At 41.8% G+C, this 21,410-nt stretch overlaps 1 protein-coding gene across 1 annotated transcript in view; it reads right to left on the bottom strand.

Moving 5' to 3' along the window:
* Positions 1-21,410, bottom strand: part of LOC115125400 (FHF complex subunit HOOK-interacting protein 1A-like) — a 136,553-nt gene that overhangs the window by 6,121 nt on the left and 109,022 nt on the right. Inside the window, exons 17-18 of the mRNA XM_065021164.1 lie at positions 1,255-1,433; positions 1,063-1,183 (exon numbers count right to left, since the gene is read on the bottom strand). Coding sequence (XP_064877236.1) covers positions 1,063-1,183; positions 1,255-1,433 — 300 coding nt within the window. The remainder of the gene's footprint in view (positions 1-1,062; positions 1,184-1,254; positions 1,434-21,410) is intronic.

Here is a 21,410-nt window from a genome sequence, read left to right as displayed (position 1 = left end):
TGGATGATGGTGGGTGGGTGGGTGGACGGTGGTGGTGGATGGATGGATGGTGGGTGGGTGGATGGTGGTGGGTGGGTGGATGGATGATGATGGTGAGTGGATGGATGATGGTGGGTGGATGGATGGATGAATGATGGTGGGTGGGTGGGTGGATGGATGATGGTGGGTGGATGGATGGATGGATGGATGGATGATGGTGGGTGGGTGGATGATGGTGGGTGGATGGATGGATGGATGATGGTGGGTGGGTGGATGGATGGATGATGGTGGGTGGATGGATTGGATGGATGATGGTGGGTGGATGATGGTGGGTGGATGGATGGATGGATGATGGTGGGTGGGTGGGTGGGTGGGTGGATGGATGATGGTGGGTGGGTGGATGATGGTGGGTGGATGGATGGATGATGGTGGGTGGGTGGATGGATGATGGTGGGTGGATGGATGGATGGATGATGGTGGGTGGGTGGGTGGATGGATGATGGTGGGTGGATTGGATGGATGATGGTGGGTGGGTGGATGATGGTGGGTGGATGGATGGATGATGGTGGGTGGGTGGGTGGATGGATGATGGTGGATGGATGATGGTGGGTGGATGGATGGATGATGGTGGGTGGGTGGATGGATGATGGTGGGTGGATGGATGGATGGATGATGGTGGGTGGGTGGGTGGATGGATGATGGTGGGTGGATTGGATGGATGATGGTGGGTGGGTGGATGATGGTGGGTGGATGGATGGATGATGGTGGGTGGGTGGGTGGGTGGATGGATGATGGTGGGTGGATGGATGGATGATGGTGGGTGGGTGGATGGATGATGGTGGGTGGGTGGGTGGGTGGATGGATGATGGTGGGTGGATGGATGGATGATGGTGGGTGGGTGGATGGATGATGGTGGGTGGATGGATGGATGGATGATGGTGGGTGGGTGGATGGATGATGGTGGGTGGATGGATGGATGATGGTGGGTGGGTGGATGGATGATGGTGGGTGGATGGATGGATGATGATGGGTGGATGGATGGATGATGGTGGGTGGATGGATGGATGATGGATGGATCCTAACCTCTGAGTTTCAGTGCTTGGTCTCTAGCCAGTAGGTATCTCCATGCTTCTCTGACTGTAGCAGGAAACTCTGTCTGGTCCGTTGCGTACTGCTCTATCTGCACACGCACTGAGACCAGCACCTACACACACACCTCCATTAGATGCAATTTAACACACAAAATGACAGTGACACACACACCTCTGGTCCTACCTGGTATAGTGTGTGTACGTTGGGCGGTGGGTCAGTGTGCGTGTTCAGTAGGAACGCCCGGAGGAGAGGCTGGGGGTATTTGGCGAGCTGAGACAGGATCCCTGTAACTAGCAGGTTGACTGGAATAGGGTTCTCCAACAGGTTCTCCAACCGTGACAGCAGAACACTAATGAACGGGCCTGTGGAACCACACAACACAGAGCTATAAACTAGACATTGACAGGAGAACTGCAGAACTCAGTGGGAGATTGAGAGAGCTGACGTTTGAATCGCGTTTAATTGATTAAAACGTAGATCCTTCAACATGCGAGCGTTATTTTAGAACCCACGTCATTCGCACAACCCTCGTTATTCTACAACCCTCGTCATTCTACAACCCTCGTCAATCTACAACCCTCGTTATTTTAGAACCCTCGTCATTCTACAACCCTCGTTATTTTAGAAACCTCGTCATTCTACAACCCTCGTTATTTTAGAACCCACGTCATTCGCAAAACCCTCGTCATTCTACAACCCTCGTCATTCTACAACCCTAGTTATTTTAGAACCCTCGTCATTCTACAACCCTCGTTATTTTAGAACACTCGTTATTTTAGAACCCTCGTCAATCTACAAACCTCGTTATTTTAGAACCCTCGTCATTCTACAACCCTCTTTATTTTAGAACCCTCATCATTCTACAACCCTCGTTATTTTAGAACCCTCGTCATTCTACAACCCTCATTATTTTAGAACCCTCGTCATTCTACAACCCTCATTATTTTAGAACCCTCGTCATTCTACAACCCTCGTTATTTTAGAACCCTCGTCATTCTACAACCCTCGTTATTTTAGGACCCTCGTCATTCTACAACCCTCGTTATTTTAGAACCCTCGTCATTCTACAACCCTCGTTATTTTAGAACCCTCGTCATTCTACAACCCTCGTTATTTTAGAACCCTCGTCATTCTACAACCTGCGTTATTTTAGAACCCACGTCATTCGCACAACCCTCGTTATTCTACAACCCTCGTCATTCTATAACCCTCGTTATTTTAGAACCCTCGTCATTCTACAACCCTCGTTATTTTAGAAACCTCGTCATTCTACAACCCTCGTTATTTTAGAACCCACGTCATTCGCACAACCCTCGTTATTCTACAACCCTCGTCATTCTACAACCCTCGTCATTCTACAACCCTCGTTATTTTAGAACCCTCGTCATTCTACAACCCTCGTTATTTTAGAACCCTCGTCATTCTACAACCCTCGTCATTCTACAACCCTCGTTATTTTACAACCCTCATTATTTTAGAACCCTGGTCATTCTACAACCCTCGTTATTTTAGAACCCTTGTCATTCTACAACCCTCGTTATGTTAGAACCCTGGTCATTCTACAACCCTTGTTATTTTAAAACCCTAGTTATTTTAGAACACTCGTCAATCTACAACCCTCGTTATTTTAGAACCCTCGTCATTCTACAACCCTCTTTATTTTAGAACCCTCGTCATTCTACAACCCTCGTTATTTTAGAACCCTCGTCATTCTACAACCCTCTTTATTTTAGAACCCTCGTCATTCTACAACCCTCGTTATTTTAGAACCCTCGTCATTCTATAACCCTCGTTATTTTAGAACCCTCGTCATTCTACAACCCTCGTTATTTTAGAAACCTCGTCATTCTACAACCCTCGTTATTTTAGAACCCACGTCATTCGCACAACCCTCGTTATTCTACAACCCTCATCATTCTACAACCCTCGTCATTCTACAACCCTCGTTATTTTAGAACCCTCGTCATTCTACAACCCTCGTTATTTTAGAACCCTCGTCATTCTACAACCCTCTTCATTCTACAACCCTCGTTATTTTACAACCCTCATTATTTTAGAACCCTGGTCATTCTACAACCCTCGTTATTTTAGAACCCTTGTCATTCTACAACCCTCGTTATGTTAGAACCCTGGTCATTCTACAACCCTTGTTATTTTAAAACCCTAGTTATTTTAGAACACTCGTCAATCTACAACCCTCGTTATTTTAGAACCCTCGTCATTCTACAACCCTCTTTATTTTAGAACCCTCGTCATTCTACAACCCTCGTTATTTTAGAACCCTCGTCATTCTACAACCCTCTTTATTTTAGAACCCTCGTCATTCTACAACCCTCGTTATTTTAGAACCTCGTCATTCTACAACCTCGTTATTTTAGAACCTCGTCATTCTACAACCCTCGTTATTTTAGAACCCTCGTCATTCTACAACCCTCGTTATTTTAGAACCCTCGTCATTCTACAACCCTCGTTATTTTAGAACCCTCGTCATTCTACAACCCTCGTTATTTTAGAACCCTCGTCATTCTACAACCCTCGTTATTTTAGAACCCTCGTCAATCTACAACCCTCGTTATTTTACAACCCTCGTCATTCTACAACCCTCTTTATTTTAGAACCCTCGTCATTCTACAACCCTCGTTATTTTAGAACCCTCGTCATTCGCACAACCCTCGTTATTTTAGAACCCTCGTCATTCTACAACCCTCGTTATTTTAGAACCCTCGTCATTCTACAACCCTCGTTATTTTAGAACCCTCGTCATTCTACAACCCTCGTTATTTTAGAACCCTCGTTATTTTAGAACCCTCGTCATTCTACAACCCTCGTTATTTTAGAACCCACGTCATTCGCACAACCCTCGTTATTCTACAACCCTCGTCATTCTACAACCCTCGTCATTCTACAACCCTCGTTATTTTAGAACCCTCGTCATTCTACAACCCTCGTTATTTTAGAAACCTCGTCATTCTACAACCCTCGTTATTTTAGAACCCTCGTCATTCTACAACCCTCGTTATTTTAGAACCCTCGTCATTCTACAACCCTCGTTATTTTAGAACCCTCTTCATTCTACAACCCTCGTTATTTTAGAACCCTCGTCATTCTACAACCCTCGTCATTCTACAACCCTCGTTATTTTAGAACCCTCGTTATTTTAGAACCCTCGTCATTCTACAACCCTCGTTATTTTAGAACCCACGTCATTCGCACAACCCTCGTTATTCTACAACCCTCGTCATTCTACAACCCTCGTCATTCTACAACCCTCGTTATTTTAGAACCCTCGTCATTCTACAACCCTCGTTATTTTAGAAACCTCGTCATTCTACAACCCTCGTTATTTTAGAACCCTCGTCATTCTACAACCCTCGTTATTTTAGAACCCTCGTCATTCTACAACCCTCGTTATTTTAGAACCCTCTTCATTCTACAACCCTCGTTATTTTAGAACCCTCGTCATTCTACAACCCTCGTCATTCTACAACACTCGTTATTTTAGAACACTCGTTATTTTAGAACCCTCATCATTCTACAACCCTCGTTATTTTAGAACCCTCTTCATTCTACAACCCTCGTTATTTTAGAACCTCGTCATTCTACAACCCCCATTCTACAACACTCGTTATTTTAGAACACTCGTTATTTTAGAACCCTCGTCATTCTACAACCCTCGTTATTTTAGAACCCTCGTCATTCGCACAACCCTCGTTATTTTAGAACCCTCGTCATTCTACAACCCTCGTTATTTTAGAACCCTCGTCATTCTACAACCCTCGTTATTTTAGAACCCTCGTCATTCTACAACCCTCGTTATTTTAGAACCCTCGTTATTTTAGAACCCTCGTCATTCTACAACCCTCGTTATTTTAGAACCCTCGTTATTTTAGAACCCTCGTCATTCTACAACCCTCGTTATTTTAGAACCCACGTCATTCTACAACCCTCATTATTTTAGAACCCTCTTCATTCTACAACCCTCGTTATTTTAGAACCCTCGTCATTCTACAACCCTCGTCATTCTACAACCCTCGTTATTTTAGAACCCTCGTTATTTTAGAACCCTCGTCATTCTACAACCCTCGTTATTTTAGAACCCACGTCATTCGCACAACCCTCGTTATTCTACAACCCTCGTCATTCTACAACCCTCGTCATTCTACAACCCTCGTTATTTTAGAACCCTCGTCATTCTACAACCCTCGTTATTTTAGAAACCTCGTCATTCTACAACCCTCGTTATTTTAGAACCCTCGTCATTCTACAACCCTCGTTATTTTAGAACCCTCGTCATTCTACAACCCTCGTTATTTTAGAACCCTCTTCATTCTACAACCCTCGTTATTTTAGAACCCTCGTCATTCTACAACCCTCGTCATTCTACAACACTCGTTATTTTAGAACACTCGTTATTTTAGAACCCTCATCATTCTACAACCCTCGTTATTTTAGAACCCTCTTCATTCTACAACCCTCGTTATTTTAGAACCCTCGTCATTCTACAACCCTCGTCATTCTACAACACTCGTTATTTTAGAACACTCGTTATTTTAGAACCCTCGTCATTCTACAACCCTCGTTATTTTAGAACCCTCGTCATTCGCACAACCCTCGTTATTTTAGAACCCTCGTCATTCTACAACCCTCGTTATTTTAGAACCCTCGTCATTCTACAACCCTCGTTATTTTAGAACCCTCTTCATTCTACAACCCTCGTTATTTTAGAACCCTCGTCATTCTACAACCCTCGTCATTCTACAACCCTCGTTATTTTAGAACCCTCGTTATTTTAGAACCCTCGTCATTCTACAACCCTCGTTATTTTAGAACCCACGTCATTCGCACAACCCTCGTTATTCTACCACCCTCGTCATTCTACAACCCTCGTCATTCTACAACCCTCGTTATTTTAGAACCCTCGTCATTCTACAACCCTCGTTATTTTAGAACCCTCGTCATTCTACAACCCTCGTTATTTTAGAACCCTCGTCATTCTACAACCCTCGTTATTTTAGAACCCTCGTCAATCTACAACCCTCGTTATTTTACAACCCTAGTTATTTTAGAACACTCGTCAATCTACAACCCTCGTTATTTTAGAACCCTCGTCATTCTACAACCCTCTTTATTTTAGAACCCTCGTCATTCTACAACCCTCGTTATTTTAGAACCCTCGTCATTCTATAACCCTCGTTATTTTAGAACCCTCGTCATTCTACAACCCTCGTTATTTTAGAAACCTCGTCATTCTACAACCCTCGTTATTTTAGAACCCACGTCATTCGCACAACCCTCGTTATTCTACAACCCTCGTCATTCTACAACCCTCGTCATTCTACAACCCTCGTTATTTTAGAACCCTCGTCATTCCACAACCCTCGTTATTTTAGAACCCTCGTCATTCTACAACCCTCTTCATTCTACAACCCTCGTTATTTTACAACCCTCATTATTTTAGAACCCTGGTCATTCTACAACCCTCGTTATTTTAGAACCCTTGTCATTCTACAACCCTCGTTATGTTAGAACCCTGGTCATTCTACAACCCTTGTTATTTTAAAACCCTAGTTATTTTAGAACACTCGTCAATCTACAACCCTCGTTATTTTAGAACCCTCGTCATTCTACAACCCTCTTTATTTTAGAACCCTCGTCATTCTACAACCCTCGTTATTTTAGAACCCTCGTCATTCTACAACCCTCTTTATTTTAGAACCCTCGTCATTCTACAACCCTCATTATTTTAGAACCCTCGTCATTCTACAACCCTCGTTATTTTAGAACCCTCGTCATTCTACAACCCTCGTTATTTTATAACCCTCGTCATTCTACAACCCTCGTTATTTTAGAACCCTCGTCATTCTACAACCCTCGTTATTTTAGAACCCTCGTCATTCTACAACCCTCGTTATTTTAGAACCCTCGTCATTCTACAACCCTCGTTATTTTAGAACCCTCGTCATTCTACAACCCTCGTTATTTTAGAACCCTCGTCATTCTACAACCCTCGTTATTTTAGAACCCTCGTCAATCTACAACCCTCGTTATTTTACAACCCTCGTCATTCTACAACCCTCTTTATTTTAGAACCCTCGTCATTCTACAACCCTCGTTATTTTAGAACCCTCGTCATTCGCACAACCCTCGTTATTTTAGAACCCTCGTCATTCTACAACCCTCGTTATTTTAGAACCCTCGTCATTCTACAACCCTCGTTATTTTAGAACCCTCGTCATTCTACAACCCTCGTTATTTTAGAACCCTCGTTATTTTAGAACCCTCGTCATTCTACAACCCTCGTTATTTTAGAACCCACGTCATTCGCACAACCCTCGTTATTCTACAACCCTCGTCATTCTACAACCCTCGTCATTCTACAACCCTCGTTATTTTAGAACCCTCGTCATTCTACAACCCTCGTTATTTTAGAAACCTCGTCATTCTACAACCCTCGTTATTTTAGAACCCTCGTCATTCTACAACCCTCGTTATTTTAGAACCCTCGTCATTCTACAACCCTCGTTATTTTAGAACCCTCTTCATTCTACAACCCTCGTTATTTTAGAACCCTCGTCATTCTACAACCCTCGTCATTCTACAACCCTCGTTATTTTACAACCCTCGTTATTTTAGAACCCACGTCATTCGCACAACCCTCGTTATTCTACAACCCTCGTCATTCTACAACCCTCGTCATTCTACAACCCTCGTTATTTTAGAACCCTCGTCATTCTACAACCCTCGTTATTTTAGAAACCTCGTCATTCTACAACCCTCGTTATTTTAGAACCCTCGTCATTCTACAACCCTCGTTATTTTAGAACCCTCGTCATTCTACAACCCTCGTTATTTTAGAACCCTCTTCATTCTACAACCCTCGTTATTTTAGAACCTCGTCATTCTACAACCCTCGTCATTCTACAACACTCGTTATTTTAGAACACTCGTTATTTTAGAACCCTCGTCATTCTACAACCCTCGTTATTTTAGAACCCTCGTCATTCGCACAACCCTCGTTATTTTAGAACCCTCGTCATTCTACAACCCTCGTTATTTTAGAACCCTCGTCATTCTACAACCCTCGTTATTTTAGAACCCTCGTCATTCTACAACCCTCGTTATTTTAGAACCCTCGTTATTTTAGAACCCTCGTCATTCTACAACCCTCGTTATTTTAGAACCCACGTCATTCGCACAACCCTCGTTATTCTACAACCCTCGTCATTCTACAACCCTCGTCATTCTACAACCCTCGTTATTTTAGAACCCTCGTCATTCTACAACCCTCGTTATTTTAGAAACCTCGTCATTCTACAACCCTCGTTATTTTAGAACCCTCGTCATTCTACAACCTCGTTATTTTAGAACCCTCGTCATTCTACAACCCTCGTTATTTTAGAACCCTCTTCATTCTACAACCCTCGTTATTTTAGAACCCTCGTCATTCTACAACCCTCGTCATTCTACAACCCTCGTTATTTTAGAACCCTCGTTATTTTAGAACCCTCGTCATTCTACAACCCTCGTTATTTTAGAACCCACGTCATTCGCACAACCCTCGTTATTCTACAACCCTCGTCATTCTACAACCCTCGTCATTCTACAACCCTCGTTATTTTAGAACCCTCGTCATTCTACAACCCTCGTTATTTTAGAAACCTCGTCATTCTACAACCCTCGTTATTTTAGAACCCTCGTCATTCTACAACCCTCGTTATTTTAGAACCCTCGTCATTCTACAACCCTCGTTATTTTAGAACCCTCTTCATTCTACAACCCTCGTTATTTTAGAACCCTCGTCATTCTACAACCCTCGTCATTCTACAACCCTCGTTATTTTAGAACCCACGTCATTCGCACAACCCTCGTTATTCTACAACCCTCGTCATTCTACAACCCTCGTCATTCTACAACCCTCGTTATTTTAGAACCCTCGTCATTCTACAACCCTCGTTATTTTAGAAACCTCGTCATTCTACAACCCTCGTTATTTTAGAACCCTCGTCATTCTACAACCCTCGTTATTTTAGAACCCTCGTCATTCTACAACCCTCGTTATTTTAGAACCCTCTTCATTCTACAACCCTCGTTATTTTAGAACCCTCGTCATTCTACAACCCTCGTCATTCTACAACCCTCGTTATTTTAGAACCCTCGTTATTTTAGAACCCTCGTCATTCTACAACCCTCGTTATTTTAGAACCCACGTCATTCGCACAACCCTCGTTATTCTACAACCCTCGTTATTTTAGAACCCTCGTCATTCTACAACCCTCGTTATTTTAGAACCCTCGTCATTCTACAACCTCGTTATTTTAGAAACTCGTCATTCTACAACCCTCGTTATTTTAGAACCCTCGTCATTCTACAACCCTCGTTATTTTAGAACCCTCGTCATTCTACAACCCTCGTTATTTTAGAACCCTCTTCATTCTACAACCCTCGTTATTTTAGAACCTCGTCATTCTACAACCCTACAATTCTACAACCTCGTTATTTTAGAACCTCGTTATTCTACAACCCTCGTTATTTTACAACCATCGTTATTTTAGAACCCTCGTTATTTTAGAACCCTCGTCATTCTACAACCCTCGTTATTTTAGAACCCACGTCATTCTACAACCCTCATTATTTTAGAACCCTCTTCATTCTACAACCCTCGTTATTTTAGAACCCTCGTCATTCTACAACCCTCGTCATTCTACAACCCTCGTTATTTTAGAACCCTCGTTATTTTAGAACCCTCGTCATTCTACAACCCTCGTTATTTTAGAACCCACGTCATTCGCACAACCCTCGTTATTCTACAACCCTCGTCATTCTACAACCCTCGTCATTCTACAACCCTCGTTATTTTAGAACCCTCGTCATTCTACAACCCTCGTTATTTTAGAAACCTCGTCATTCTACAACCCTCGTTATTTTAGAACCCTCGTCATTCTACAACCCTCGTTATTTTAGAACCCTCGTCATTCTACAACCCTCGTTATTTTAGAACCCTCTTCATTCTACAACCCTCGTTATTTTAGAACCCTCGTCATTCTACAACCCTCGTCATTCTACAACACTCGTTATTTTAGAACCCTCGTTATTTTAGAACCCTCATCATTCTACAACCCTCGTTATTTTAGAACCCTCTTCATTCTACAACCTCGTTATTTTAGAACCCTCGTCATTCTACAACCCTCGTCATTCTACAACCTCGTTATTTTACAACCTCGTTATTTTAGAACCCTCGTCATTCTACAACCCTCGTTATTTTAGAACCCTCGTCATTCTACAACCCTCGTTATTTTAGAACCTCGTCATTCTACAACCCTCGTTATTTTAGAACCCTCGTCATTCTACAACCCTCGTTATTTTAGAACCCTCTTCATTCTACAACCCTCGTTATTTTAGAACCCTCGTCATTCTACAACCCTCGTCATTCTACAACCCTCGTTATTTTAGAACCCTCGTTATTTTAGAACCCTCGTCATTCTACAACCCTCGTTATTTTAGAACCCACGTCATTCGCACAACCCTCGTTATTTAGAACCTTCATTCTACAACCTCGTCATTCTACAACCCTCGTTATTTTAGAACCCTCGTCATTCTACAACCTCGTTATTTTAGAACCCTCGTCATTCTACAACCCTCGTTATTTTAGAACCTCGTCATTCTACAACCCTCGTTATTTTAGAACCCTCGTCATTCTACAACCCTCGTTATTTTACAACCCTAGTTATTTTAGAACACCGTCATTCTACAACCCTCGTTATTTTAGAACCTCGTCATTCTACAACCCTCGTTATTTTAGAACCCTCGTCATTCTACAAACCTCGTTATTTTAGAACCCTCGTCATTCTACAACCCTCGTTATTTTAGAACCCTCGTCATTCTACAACCCTCGTTATTTTAGAACCCTCGTCATTCTACAACCCTCGTTATTTTAGAACCCACGTCATTCGCACAACCCTCGTTATTCTACAACCCTCGTCATTCTACAACCCTCGTCATTCTACAACCCTCGTTATTTTAGAACCCTCGTCATTCTACAACCCTCGTTATTTTAGAACCCTCGTCATTCTACAACCCTCGTTATTTTACAACCCTCGTTATTTTACAACCCTCATTATTTTAGAACCCTCGTCATTCTACAACCCTCGTTATTTTAGAACCCTCGTCATTCTACAACCCTCGTTATTTTAGAACCCTGGTCATTCTACAACCCTTGTTATTTTAAAACCCTAGTTATTTTAGAACCCTCGTCATTCTACAACCCTCGTTATTTTAGAACCCTCGTCATTCTACAACCCTCTTTATTTTAGAACCCTCGTCATTCTACAACCCTCGTTATTTTAGAACCCTCGTCATTCTACAACCCTCTTTATTTTAGAACCCTCGTCATTCTACAACCCTCGTTATTTTAGAACCCTCGTCATTCTACAACCCTCGTTATTTTAGAACCCTCGTCATTCTACAACCCTCGTTATTTTAGAACCCTCGTCATTCTACAACCCTCGTTATTTTAGAACCCTCGTCATTCTACAACCCTCGTTATTTTAGAACCCTCGTTATTTTACAACCCTCGTTATTTTAGAACCCTCGTCATTCTACAACCCTCGTTATTTTAGAACCCGTCATTCTACAACCCTCGTTATTTTAGAACCCTCGTCATTCTACAACCCTCGTTATTTTAGAACCCTCGTCATTCTACAACCCTCGTTATTTTACAACCCTCGTCATTCTACAACCCTCTTTATTTTAGAACCCTCGTCATTCTACAACCCTCGTTATTTTAGAACCCTCGTCATTCTACAACCCTCGTTATTTTAGAACCCTCGTCATTCTACAACCCTCGTTATTTTAGAACCCTCGTCATTCTACAACCCTCGTTATTTTAGAACCCTCGTCATTCTACAACCCTCGTTATTTTAGAACCCTCGTTATTTTAGAACCCTCGTCATTCTACAACCCTCGTTATTTTAGAACCCACGTCATTCGCACAACCCTCGTTATTCTACAACCCTCGTCATTCTACAACCCTCGTCATTCTACAACCCTCGTTATTTTAGAACCCTCGTCATTCTACAACCCTCGTTATTTTAGAAACCTCGTCATTCTACAACCCTCGTTATTTTAGAACCCTCGTCATTCTACAACCCTCGTTATTTTAGAACCCTCGTCATTCTACAACCCTCGTTATTTTTTTCATTCTACAACCCTCGTTATTTTAGAACCCTCGTCATTTTACAACCCTCGTCATTCTACAACCCTCGTTATTTTAGAACACTCGTTATTTTAGAAACCTCGTCATTCTACAACCCTCGTCATTCTACAACCCTCGTCATTCTACAACCCTCGTCATTCTACAACCCTCGTTATTTTAGAACCCTCGTCATTCTACAACCCTCGTTATTTTAGAACCCTCTTCATTCTACAACCTCGTTATTTTAGAACCTCGTCATTCTACAACCCTCGTTATTTTAGAACCCTCGTCATTCTACAACCCTCGTTATTTTAGAACCCTCTTCATTCTACAACCCTCGTTATTTTAGAACCCTCGTCATTCTACAACCCTCGTCATTCTACAACCCTCGTTATTTTAGAACACTCGTTATTTTAGAACCCTCATCATTCTACAACCCTCGTTATTTTAGAACCCTCTTCATTCTACAACCCTCGTTATTTTAGAACCCTCGTCATTCTACAACCCTCGTTATTTTAGAACCTCGTTATTTTAGAACCTCGTTATTTTAGAAACCTCGTCATTCTACAACCCTCGTTATTTTAGAACCTCGTCATTCTACAACCCTCGTTATTTTAGAACCCTCGTCATTCTACAACCCTCGTTATTTTAGAACCCTCGTCATTCTACAACCCTCGTTATTTTAGAACCCTCGTCATTCTACAACCCTCGTTATTTTAGAACCCTCGTTATTTTAGAACCCTCGTCATTCTACAACCCTCGTTATTTTAGAACCCTCGTCATTCTACAACCCTCGTTATTCTACAACCCTCGTCATTCTACAACCCTCGTCATTCTACAACCCTCGTTATTTTAGAACCCTCGTCATTCTACAACCCTCGTTATTTTAGAAACCTCGTCATTCTACAACCCTCGTTATTTTAGAACCCTCGTCATTCTACAACCCTCGTTATTTTAGAACCCTCGTCATTCTACAACCCTCGTTATTTTAGAACCCTCTTCATTCTACAACCCTCGTTATTTTAGAACCCTCGTCATTCTACAACCCTCGTTATTTTAGAACCCTCGTTATTTTAGAACCCTCGTCATTCTACAACCCTCGTTATTTTAGAACCCTCGTCATTCGCACAACCCTCGTTATTCTACAACCCTCGTCATTCTACAACCCTCGTCATTCTACAACCCTCGTTATTTTAGAACCCTCGTCATTCTACAACCCTCGTTATTTTAGAAACCTCGTCATTCTACAACCCTCGTTATTTTAGAACCCTCGTCATTCTACAACCCTCGTTATTTTAGAACCCTCGTCATTCTACAACCCTCGTTATTTTAGAACCCTCTTCATTCTACAACCCTCGTTATTTTAGAACCCTCGTCATTTTACAACCCTCGTCATTTTACAACCCTCGTTATTTTAGAACCCACGTCATTCGCACAACCCTCGTTATTTTAGAACCCTCGTCATTCTACAACCCTCGTCATTCTACAACCCTCGTTATTTTAGAACCCTCGTCATTCTACAACCCTCGTTATTTTAGAAACCTCGTCATTCTACAACCCTCGTTATTTTAGAACCCTCGTCATTCTACAACCCTCGTTATTTTAGAACCCTCGTCATTCTACAACCCTCGTTATTTTAGAACCCTCTTCATTCTACAACCCTCGTTATTTTAGAACCCTCGTCATTCTACAACCCTCGTCATTCTACAACCCTCGTTATTTTAGAACCCTCGTTATTTTAGAACCCTCGTCATTCTACAACCCTCGTCATTCTACAACCCTCGTTATTTTAGAACCCTCTTCATTCTACAACCCTCGTTATTTTAGAACCCTCGTCATTCTACAACCCTCGTCATTCTACAACACTCGTTATTTTAGAACACTCGTTATTTTAGAACCCTCATCATTCTACAACCCTCGTTATTTTAGAACCCTCTTCATTCTACAACCCTCGTTATTTTAGAACCCTCGTCATTCTACAACCCTCGTCATTCTACAACACTCGTTATTTTAGAACCCGTTATTTTAGAACCCTCGTCATTCTACAACCCTCGTTATTTTAGAACCCTCGTCATTCTACAACCCTCGTTATTTTAGAACCCTCGTCATTCTACAACCCTCGTTATTTTAGAACCCTCGTTATTTTAGAACCCTCGTCATTCTACAACCCTCGTTATTTTAGAACCCACGTCATTCGCACAACCCTCGTTATTCTACAACCCTCGTCATTCTACAACCCTCGTCATTCTACAACCCTCGTTATTTAGAACCTCGTCATTCTACAACCCTCGTTATTTTAGAAACCTCGTCATTCTACAACCCTCGTTATTTTAGAACCCTCGTCATTCTACAACCCTCGTTATTTTAGAACCCTCGTCATTCTACAACCCTCGTTATTTTAGAACCCTCGTCATTCTACAACCCTCGTTATTTTAGAACCCTCGTCATTCTACAACCCTCGTCATTCTACAACACTCGTTATTTTAGAACCCTCGTTATTTTAGAACCCTCGTCATTCTACAACCCTCGTTATTTTAGAAACGTCATTCTACAACCCTCGTTATTCTACAACCCTCGTCATTCTACAACCCTCGTTATTCTACAACCCTCGTTATTTTAGAACCCTCGTCATTCTACAACCCTCGTTATTTTAGAACCCCGTCATTCGCACAACCCTCGTTATTCTACAACCTCGTCATTCTACAACCCTCGTCATTCTACAACCCTCGTTATTTTAGAACCCTCGTCATTCTACAACCCTCGTTATTTTAGAACCTCGTCATTCTACAACCCTCGTTATTTTAGAACCCTCGTCATTCTACAACCCTCGTTATTTTAGAACCCTCGTCATTCTACAACCCTCGTTATTTTAGAACCCTCTTCATTCTACAACCCTCGTTATTTTAGAACCCTCGTCATTCTACAACCCTCGTTATTTTACAACCCTCGTTATTTTAGAACCCTCGTTATTTTAGAACCCTCGTCATTCTACAACCCTCGTTATTTTAGAACCCACGTCATTCTACAACCCTCGTTATTCTACAACCCTCGTTCATTCTACAACCCTCGTCATTCTACAACCCTCGTTATTTTAGAACCCTCGTCATTCTACAACCCTCGTTATTTTAGAACCTCGTCATTCTACAACCCTCGTTATTTTAGAACCCTCGTCATTCTACAACCCTCGTTATTTTAGAACCCTCGTCATTCTACAACCCTCGTTATTTTAGAACCCTCTTCATTCTACAACCCTCGTTATTTTAGAACCCTCGTCATTCTACAACCCTCGTCATTCTACAACCCTCGTTATTTTAGTCAACAACCCTCGTTATTCTACAACCCTCGTCATTCTACAACCCTCGTCATTCTACAACCTCGTTATTTTAGAACCCTCGTCATTCTACAACCCTCGTTATTTTAGAACCCTCGTCATTCTACAACCCTCGTTATTTTAGAACCCTCGTCATTCTACAACCCTCGTTATTTTAGAACCCTCGTCATTCTACAACCCTCGTTATTTTAGAACCCTCTTCATTCTACAACCCTCGTTATTTTAGAACCCTCGTCATTCTACAACCCTCGTTATTTTAGAACCCTCGTTATTTTAGAACCCTCGTCATTCTACAACCCTCGTCATTCTACAACCCTCGTTATTTTAGAACCCACGTCATTCGCACAACCCTCGTTATTCTACAACCCTCGTCATTCTACAACCCTCGTCATTCTACAACCCTCGTTATTTTAGAACCCTCGTCATTCTACAACCCTCGTTATTTTAGAAACCTCGTCATTCTACAACCCTCGTTATTTTAGAACCCTCGTCATTCTACAACCCTCGTTATTTTAGAACCCTCGTCATTCTACAAACCCTCGTTATTTTAGAACCTCTTCATTCTACAACCTCGTTATTTTAGAACCCTCGTCATTCTACAACCTCGTCATTCTACAACCCTCGTTATTTTAGAACCCTCGTTATTTTAGAACCCTCGTCATTCTACAACCCTCGTTATTTTAGAACCCACGTCATTCGCACAACCCTCGTTATTCTACAACCCTCGTCATTCTACAACCCTCGTCATTCTACAACCCTCGTTATTTTAGAACCCTCGTCATTCTACAACCCTCGTTATTTTAGAAACCTCGTCATTCTACAACCCTCGTTATTTTAGAACCCTCGTCATTCTACAACCCTCGTCATTCTACAACCCTCGTTATTTTAGAACCCTCGTCATTCTACAACCCTCGTTATTTTAGAAACCTCGTCATTCTACAACCCTCGTTATTTTAGAACCCTCGTCATTCTACAACCCTCGTTATTTTAGAACCTCGTCATTCTACAACCCTCGTTATTTTAGAACCCTCTTCATTCTACAACCCTCGTTATTTTAGAACCCTCGTCATTCTACAACCCTCGTTATTTCTACAACCCTCGTTATTTTAGAACCCTCGTTATTTTAGAACCCTCGTCATTCTACAACCCTCGTTATTTTAGAACCCACGTCATTCTACAACCCTCGTTATTTTACAACCCTCGTCATTCTACAACCCTCGTATTCTACAACCCTCGTTATTTTAGAACCCTCGTCATTCTACAACCCTCGTTATTTTAGAACCCTCGTCATTCTACAACCCTCGTTATTTTAGAACCCTCGTCATTCTACAACCCTCGTTATTCTACAACCTCGTCATTCTAGAACCCTCGTCATTCATTTTATTTTAGACCCTCGTCATTCTACAACCCGTTATTTTAGAAACCTCGTTATTCTACAACCCTCGTTATTTTAGAACCCTCGTCATTCTACAACCCTCGTTATTTTAGAACCCTCGTCATTCTACAACCCTCGTTATTTTAGAACCCTCGTCATTCTACAACCCTCGTTATTTTAGAACCCTCGTCATTCTACAACCCTCGTCATTCTACAACCCTCGTTATTTTAGAACCCGTTATTTTAGAACCCTCGTCATTCTACAACCCTCGTTATTTTAGAACCCTCGTCATTCTACAACCCTCGTTATTTTAGAACCCTCGTCATTCGCACAACCCTCGTTATTTTAGAACCCTCGTCATTCTACAACCCTCGTCATTCTACAACCCTCGTTATTTTAGAACCCTCGTCATTCTACAACCCTCGTTATTTTAGAAACCTCGTCATTCTACAACCCTCGTTATTTTAGAACCCTCGTCATTCTACAACCCTCGTTATTTTAGAACCCTCGTCATTCTACAACCCTCGTTATTTTAGAACCCTCTTCATTCTACAACCCTCGTTATTTTAGAACCCTCGTCATTCTACAACCCTCGTTTCTACAACCCTCGTTATTTTAGAACCCTCGTTATTTTAGAACCCTCGTCATTCTACAACCCTCGTTATTTTAGAACCCACGTCATTCGCACAACCCTCGTTATTCTACAACCCTCGTCATTCTACAACCTCGTCATTCTACAACCTCGTTATTTTAGAACCCTCGTCATTCTACAACCCTCGTTATTTTAGAAACCTCGTCATTCTACAACCCTCGTTATTTTAGAACCCTCGTCATTCTACAACCCTCGTTATTTTAGAACCCTCGTCATTCTACAACCCTCGTTATTTTAGAACCCTCTTCATTCTACAACCCTCGTTATTTTAGAACCCTCGTCATTCTACAACCCTCGTCATTCTACAACCCTCGTTATTTTAGAACCCTCGTTATTTTAGAACCCTCGTCATTCTACAACCCTCGTTATTTTAGAACAACCCTCGTTATTTACAACCCTCGTCATTCTACAACCCTCGTCATTCTACAACCCTCGTTATTTTAGAACCCTCGTCATTCTACAACCCTCGTTATTTTAGAAACGTCATTCGCCCAACCCTCGTTATTCTACAAACCTCGTCATTCTACAACCCCCTCGTTATTTTAGAACCCTCGTCATTCTACAACCCTCGTTATTTTAGAAACCCTCGTCATTCTACAACCCTCGTTATTTTAGAACCCTCGTCATTCTACAACCCTCGTTATTTTAGAACCCTCGTCATTCTACAACCCTCGTTATTTTAGAACCCTCTTCATTCTACAACCTCGTTATTTTAGAACCCTCGTCATTCTACAACCCTCGTCATTCTACAACCCTCGTTATTTTAGAACCCTCGTTATTTTAGAACCCTCGTCATTCTACAACCCTCGTTATTTTAGAACCCTCGTCATTCTACAACCCTCGTCATTCTACAACCCTCGTCATTCTACAACCCTCGTCATTCTACAACCCTCGTTATTTTAGAACCCTCGTCATTCTACAACCCTCGTTATTTTAGAACCCTCGTCATTCTACAACCCTCGTTATTTTAGAACCCACGTCATTCGTACAACCCTCGTTATTCTACAACCCTCGTCATTCTACAACCCTCGTCATTCTACAACCCTCGTTATTTTAGAACCCCGTCATTCTACAACCCTCGTTATTTTAGAAACCTCGTCATTCTACAACCCTCGTTATTTTAGAACCCTCGTCATTCTACAACCCTCGTTATTTTAGAACCCTCGTCATTCTACAACCCTCGTTATTTTAGAACCCTCTTCATTCTACAACCCTCGTTATTTTAGAACCCTCGTCATTCTACAACCCTCGTCATTCTACAACCCTCGTTATTTTAGAACCCTCGTTATTTTAGAACCCTCGTCATTCTACAACCCTCGTTATTTTAGAACCCTCGTCATTCTACAACCCTCGTTATTTTAGAACCCTCGTTATTTTAGAACCCTCGTCATTCTACAACCCTCGTCATTCTACAACCCTCGTTATTTTAGAACCCTCGTCATTCTACAACCCTCGTTATTTTAGAAACCTCGTCATTCTACAACCCTCGTTATTTTAGAACCCTCGTCATTCTACAACCCTCGTTATTTTAGAACCCTCGTCATTCTACAACCCTCGTTATTTTAGAACCCTCTTCATTCTACAACCCTCGTTATTTTAGAACCCTCGTTATTCTACAACCCTCGTTATTTTAGAACCCTCGTTATTTTACAACCCTCGTTATTTTAGAACCCTCGTCATTCTACAACCCTCGTTATTTTAGAAACCTCGTCATTCTACAACCCTCGTCATTCTACAACCCTCGTCATTCTACAACCCTCGTCATTCTACAACCCTCGTTATTTTAGAACCCTCGTCATTCTACAACCCTCGTTATTTTAGAACCCTCGTCATTCTACAACCCTCGTTATTCTACAACCCTCGTCATTCTACAACCCTCGTCATTCTACAACCCTCGTTATTTTAGAACCCTCGTCATTCTACAACCCTCGTTATTTTAGAAACCTCGTCATTCTACAACCCTCGTTATTTTAGAACCCTCGTCATTCTACAACCCTCGTTATTTTAGAACCCTCGTCATTCTACAACCCTCGTTATTTTAGAACCCTCTTCATTCTACAACCCTCGTTATTTTAGAACCCTCGTCATTCTACAACCCTCGTATTCTACAACCTCGTTATTTTAGAACCCTCGTTATTTTAGAACCCTCGTCATTCTACAACCCTCGTTATTTTAGAACCCTCGTCATTCTACAACCCTCGTTATTTTAGAACCCTCGTCATTCTACAACCCTCGTTATTCTAGAACCCTCGTCATTCTACAACCCTCGTTATTTTAGAACCCTCGTCATTCTACAACCCTCGTTATTTTAGAACCCTCGTCATTCTACAACCCTCGTTATTTTAGAACCCTCGTCATTCTTCTCATTCTACAACCCTCGTTATTTTAGAACCCTCGTCATTCTACAACCCTCGTTATTTTAGAAACCTCGTCATTCTACAACCCTCGTTATTTTAGAACCCTCGTCATTCTACAACCCTCGTTATTTTAGAACCCTCGTCATTCTACAACCCTCGTTATTTTAGAACCCTCTTCATTCTACAACCCTCGTTATTTTAGAACCCTCGTCATTCTACAACCCTCGTCATTCTACAACCCTCGTTATTTTAGAACACTCGTTATTTTAGAACCTCGTCATTCTACAACCCTCGTTATTTTAGAACCCTCGTCATTTCACAACCCTCGTTATTCTACAACCCTCGTCATTTACAACCCTCGTCATTCTACAACCCTCGTTATTTTAGAACCTCGTCATTCTACAACCCTCGTTATTTTAGAAACCTCGTCATTCTACAACCCTCGTTATTTTAGAACCCTCGTCATTCTACAACCCTCGTTATTTTAGAACCCTCGTCATTCTACAACCCTCGTTATTTTAGAACCCTCTTCATTCTACAACCCTCGTTATTTTAGAACCCTCGTCATTCTACAACCCTCGTCATTCTACAACCCTCGTTATTTTAGAACCCACGTCATTCGCACAACCCTCGTTATTCTACAACCCTCGTCATTCTACAACCCTCGTCATTCTACAACCCTCGTTATTTTAGAACCTCGTCATTCTACAACCCTCGTTATTTTAGAAACCTCGTCATTCTACAACCCTCGTTATTTTAGAACCCTCGTCATTCTACAACCCTCGTTATTTTAGAACCCTCGTCATTCTACAACCCTCGTTATTTTAGAACCCTTCATTCTACAACCCTCGTTATTTTAGAACCCTCGTCATTCTACAACCCTCGTCATTCTACAACCCTCGTTATTTTAGAACCCTCGTTATTTTAGAACCCTCGTCATTCTACAACCCTCGTTATTTTAGAACCCTCGTCATTCTACAACCCTCGTTATTTTAGAACCCACGTCATTCGCACAACCCTCGTTATTCTACAACCCTCGTCATTCTACAACCCTCGTCATTCTACAACCCTCGTTATTTTAGAACCCTCGTCATTCTACAACCCTCGTTATTTTAGAAACCTCGTCATTCTACAACCCTCGTTATTTTAGAACCCTCGTCATTCTACAACCCTCGTTATTTTAGAACCCTCGTCATTCTACAACCCTCGTTATTTTAGAACCCTCTTCATTCTACAACCCTCGTTATTTTAGAACCCTCGTCATTCTACAACCCTCGTTATTTTACAACCCTCGTTATTTTAGAACCCTCGTTATTTTAGAACCCTCGTCATTCTACAACCCTCGTTATTTTAGAACCCTCGTCATTCGCACAACCCTCGTTATTCTACAACCCTCGTCATTCTACAACCCTCGTCATTCTACAACCCTCGT

Source organism: Oncorhynchus nerka, linkage group LG8, assembly GCF_034236695.1.
Source record: "Oncorhynchus nerka isolate Pitt River linkage group LG8, Oner_Uvic_2.0, whole genome shotgun sequence".
Lineage (NCBI taxonomy): Eukaryota > Metazoa > Chordata > Actinopteri > Salmoniformes > Salmonidae > Oncorhynchus > Oncorhynchus nerka.
The sequence above is the reverse complement of the archived record's forward strand: the minus strand, read 5'-3'. Positions and strand labels throughout refer to the sequence as shown.